The sequence below is a fragment of the Orycteropus afer genome, unplaced genomic scaffold, assembly GCF_000298275.1.
Source record: "Orycteropus afer afer isolate SDZICR_OR568_19922 unplaced genomic scaffold, OryAfe1.0 scaffold00038, whole genome shotgun sequence".
Lineage (NCBI taxonomy): Eukaryota > Metazoa > Chordata > Mammalia > Tubulidentata > Orycteropodidae > Orycteropus > Orycteropus afer.
The window spans coordinates 214,523-218,294 of record NW_006921625.1 but is presented as its reverse complement, the minus strand read 5'-3'; the positions used below and the strand labels follow the sequence as shown (position 1 = coordinate 218,294).

The following is a 3,772-nucleotide window of genomic DNA, read 5'->3' as shown; positions in this document are numbered from 1 at the left end:
TGGTACAGCCACCGTGGAAGGAAGTTTGGTGACTCCTCAAAAGGTGACACAAAATTACCTTATGACCGAACAATTCCACCACCAGGTGTGCACTCAGAAGCGTTGAAATCAGTGACTCAGATGGACGTGTGCACTTCACTGCGGGATTTTTCACAGCAGCCGAAAGGTGTAAGCCACCCAAGTGTCCATCAGCAGATAAGTGGGTAGACAAAATGGACACGATGGAATATTTTTCAGACATAAAGAGAAGTGAAATTCTGATACAGGCCACCACGTAAATGGTCCGTGAAAACATTGTGCTGAGTGTAATAAGTCAGGCACAAAAGAATAAATGGTGTGCGGTCCCACTTATTGCAGTATCTAGCCTAGGCAAATCTACTGAGACGGAGCAAGATCAGTGGAAAGGGGACTGGGAAAACAGGAAAACAACGTCAGTCTTCCCAACCTCACATCCTCCTCCACCCCTTACAGCCCTGCCTCCTTAGTGAGCCCTGTTTTCATCCCACGGACTCCATTAGCTCCCTCTCCTTTTCTTTTGCTTCAAGAAAGCTGCTCTCCCTAAGCTAACGTCTGACCTGTCTGTCACAAACCCTGTGGAAGCTCTGGCCCTCCTCCTGAAGAACGAGCTGTCTTCTCTGGTGGCTGTGGTGCCACGGTGCCAGGACTTCCTTTCCTTGCCCTTTGCAGTCTTTTGCTTAGGGAAGATCCTCTGAGCCCCCATGAGGCCCTCTTCTCTTCTCTGCCTTTGCTCTTTCCTGGCGACCTCACACATAGTCTTGACTTGGATTCCCTCACCATGCTGACGATGCTGAGATTTTTCTTTCAAGCCCAGTCTTCTCCGGGGGGCGCCAGACTCAAGTACTGAAGTACCTGCTGGTCATTTCCAAACTGAACTCAGCATCTTCCTCCTCAAACTTGCTTTCCCCGTGGCTTCCTGTCTGCACAGATGATGTCTCCATCTTCACACATGTAGAGCTTATCCCCAGTTTTCTCTTCTCCTCACACTTAAGCCCAGTAAATCAAAGATCTTGAAGTTCTAATCATGAATGTCTCTTTAACTCATCAAGTTACTTCATCTTTGCTTTCCTAAACACGTTTTAGGCAGTAAAATCTCTTGCCTGGACCTGAGTCCCAGCTTGAATGCAGGGCAGGATGCTAACTGCTCCCTTTAGCCCTCACTGCCCCTGTCCAGGAGGTCTGGTTGGAGTTGGCCTAGGACACAAACCAGGGGATGTGGGTGTCCGAGAAGGGCATGGCTCTTAGGTGGGGGCACCCAGGGCCTGGGCCAGCTTCTGTGCCACCCTGCGCAGTGCCTCCTTCACCTCCTTATTCCTCAGGCAGTAGATGATGGGGTTGACGAAGGGCGTGAGCACCGTGTAGACCACAGACACCAGCTTGTTGTAGTCGAAGGAGTAGATGGCACGCGGGCGGGCATAGATGAAGAGGGATGCGGAGTAGAAGATGACTACCACGGCCAGGTGGGAGGCGCAGGTGGAGAAAGCCTTCTGGCGGCCAGTGGAAGATGGGATGTGCAGCACGGCACTGAGGATGGCGGCGTAGGAGGACACGGTGACCAGCAGCGGCCCCAGCAGGATGAGCAGGGCCAGCAGGAAGTCCGCGAGCTCTGCCACAGACATATCTGAGCAGGCGAGGTTGAGCAGGGGGGACACATCACAGAAGAAATGGTTCATGATGTTGGGGCCGCAAAAGCCAAGGCGGGAGATGAAGAAGACCTTTCCCAGGGAGATGCTGAAGCCCGAGAGCCAGGACCCCGTGGCCATCAGGCTGCAGAGTGCGGGGCACATGATGGTGGGGTAACGCAGGGGGTTGCAGATGGCCACGTAGCGGTCATAGGCCATTACGCCCAGCAGCACACACTCGGTGCAGGCCAGGGCCAGGAAGAAGTACAGCTGGGCCATGCAGCCAGCAAAGGAGATGTGCTGGAACTTGGTGGCCACGAGGCCAAGCAGCATCTTGGGCACGGTGACGGAGATGTACCAGGCCTCCAGGAAGGCCAGGTGGCTGAGGAACAGGTACATGGGCTTCTGCAGCAGGGGGCTGGTGCGGATCACAGCTACGATGACCACGTTCTCTGTGACGGTCAGTGTGTACGCCAGCAGGAACAGTGCCAGCAGGCCCAGACGGAGCGCCCGGGAGCCCGAGAAGCCCAGCAGGATGAACTCAGTCACCTCCGAGCCGTTATTCCTTGAAGACGTGGCCTCGCCTGGGGGGCAAGGTGGCAGGTCAGGGCAGGAGGGAGGGCAGGCAGTAGGGGGAAGCCCAGGTATGCGGGGGCTTGGCTAAGTGAGTTCTGCCCTCAGACCCACAGCCAGCCTGGTGCAGGGACATTGAACAAATGCGGCTGTGGCTGGAGGAGAGTGTCCCAGGGCCCTGCTGCAGGAAGCCGCTGCAGTTCTGAGGACGAGAGCAGAGCCCCAGGAGCCATCGGCCCCACCCCCAGGCCAGCAGTCCCCACTGGCGCTTTCACAGCCACTTCCAGGGTGGGGAAGACCTCAGCTGAGGTCACTGGGTCCAGGGACAGTGGGGGACGTGGGCCAACAGGGCCAGGGTGAGGAGACCTGCAGGGGGAGACAGTGGATAAGCCCTGGCCCGGGGACTGGCTGAGAAGACCCATCTGGCTGGGCTGCCATCTTCATGAGTGTTTTGGGGGTTTGCCCAGCCGTGCTGGGACTTGGTTCCTTCATCTGTACCTGAGGGGAGGGTGGCAACCCTGCAGAATCTGCCCCAGGACTAAATCAACCCTGCAAAGGGTGACCGTGCTTCCTAAAGAGAATTCAGGCTCCCAGGAAGCAGCTTACCCATGTCCTCAGAGCCAGGCCTCCAGCTGCTGGCCAATGTCCATCTGTGCCGTATGTCTGACCACTGCAAGCCGGCCGAGCTGAGCCCAGCCCCTCGGCTGCTGCCTGGGGTGGGCAGGGCTTGGGAGGAAGGCAGGGGTGGCGGGCAGCCTCCTCACCACCTACATCACCCACCAGTCGTTTTTGTGATAGAAAGAGCCGCGCCATTACACAGGAGTAGAGTGACCAGCTGCTCATCCCTCCACAGACACGGCGGCCTGCACTGTCTTCCAGCTGTGCCTTTGCCGCTTGAATGCTCTGAGTCCAGGCCGGGCATCCCAGGCCCCTTGGCCCTTGACCCTCAGAACACGGCCAGCGTCCTTTACCCCTGGCCTGCACTGCTCAGCTCCCACATCATTTTAGAGGGAATGTGTTCACTGTGCTGGGGCGGGGGGGGGGGGTCAGCCACTGGCTGTCATCTGTGCTGCAGTGTCTGGAGGGCAGGGCCCCCTAGGTCCCCGTGAGGTGAAGACACAACACGGTGATAGCCCAGGGTGACCCAGAGCACCGCTGTGTGTGCGTGGGAGGGTCGTCTGCAGGGCACTCTGGTCTCAGTCCAGGCCCCGGTCCCCAGCTCTTGGGCAGCCGGAGACCCCTCTGGGCCTCTGCGCCTTTCGGTACGTCCCACTCTTCCCTTGGCTTGGTGTTCACATCACAGCTTCCCCACCCACCCCGGGCCCCAGGGCGGCTCCTCCGCTGTCCTGCTCTTCCTGCTGCTGTTCGGTGCTCTGCCTGCTGGCATCAAGGTTTATGTCCCACAAAGATTATGGAGGGGGAGGACGGGGCATGTGGGGCAGAGCCTAGACTAGTGCATGTCCTGCCCTTGATGCTGTGTGACCTTGGAAGGCCTGCTCTATACCTCAAGTCCCTCAGCTGTGACACAGGCCATGACTATGAGGACAGCCAGGACACAG

The 3,772-nt window shown here is 57.9% G+C and overlaps 1 protein-coding gene across 1 annotated transcript; it reads right to left on the bottom strand.

The window, feature by feature from the left end:
• Positions 1 to 1,259: 1,259 nt before the first annotated feature.
• LOC103193608 (olfactory receptor 226-like) lies at positions 1,260 to 2,823 on the bottom strand. Its single transcript, XM_007936864.1, has 2 exons — positions 2,820 to 2,823; positions 1,260 to 2,224 (listed from the first exon to the last, which is right to left on the bottom strand). Exons 1-2 carry the CDS (start codon positions 2,821 to 2,823, stop codon positions 1,260 to 1,262), a joined length of 969 nt encoding a protein of 322 aa, XP_007935055.1.
• Positions 2,824 to 3,772: the final 949 nt, after the last annotated feature.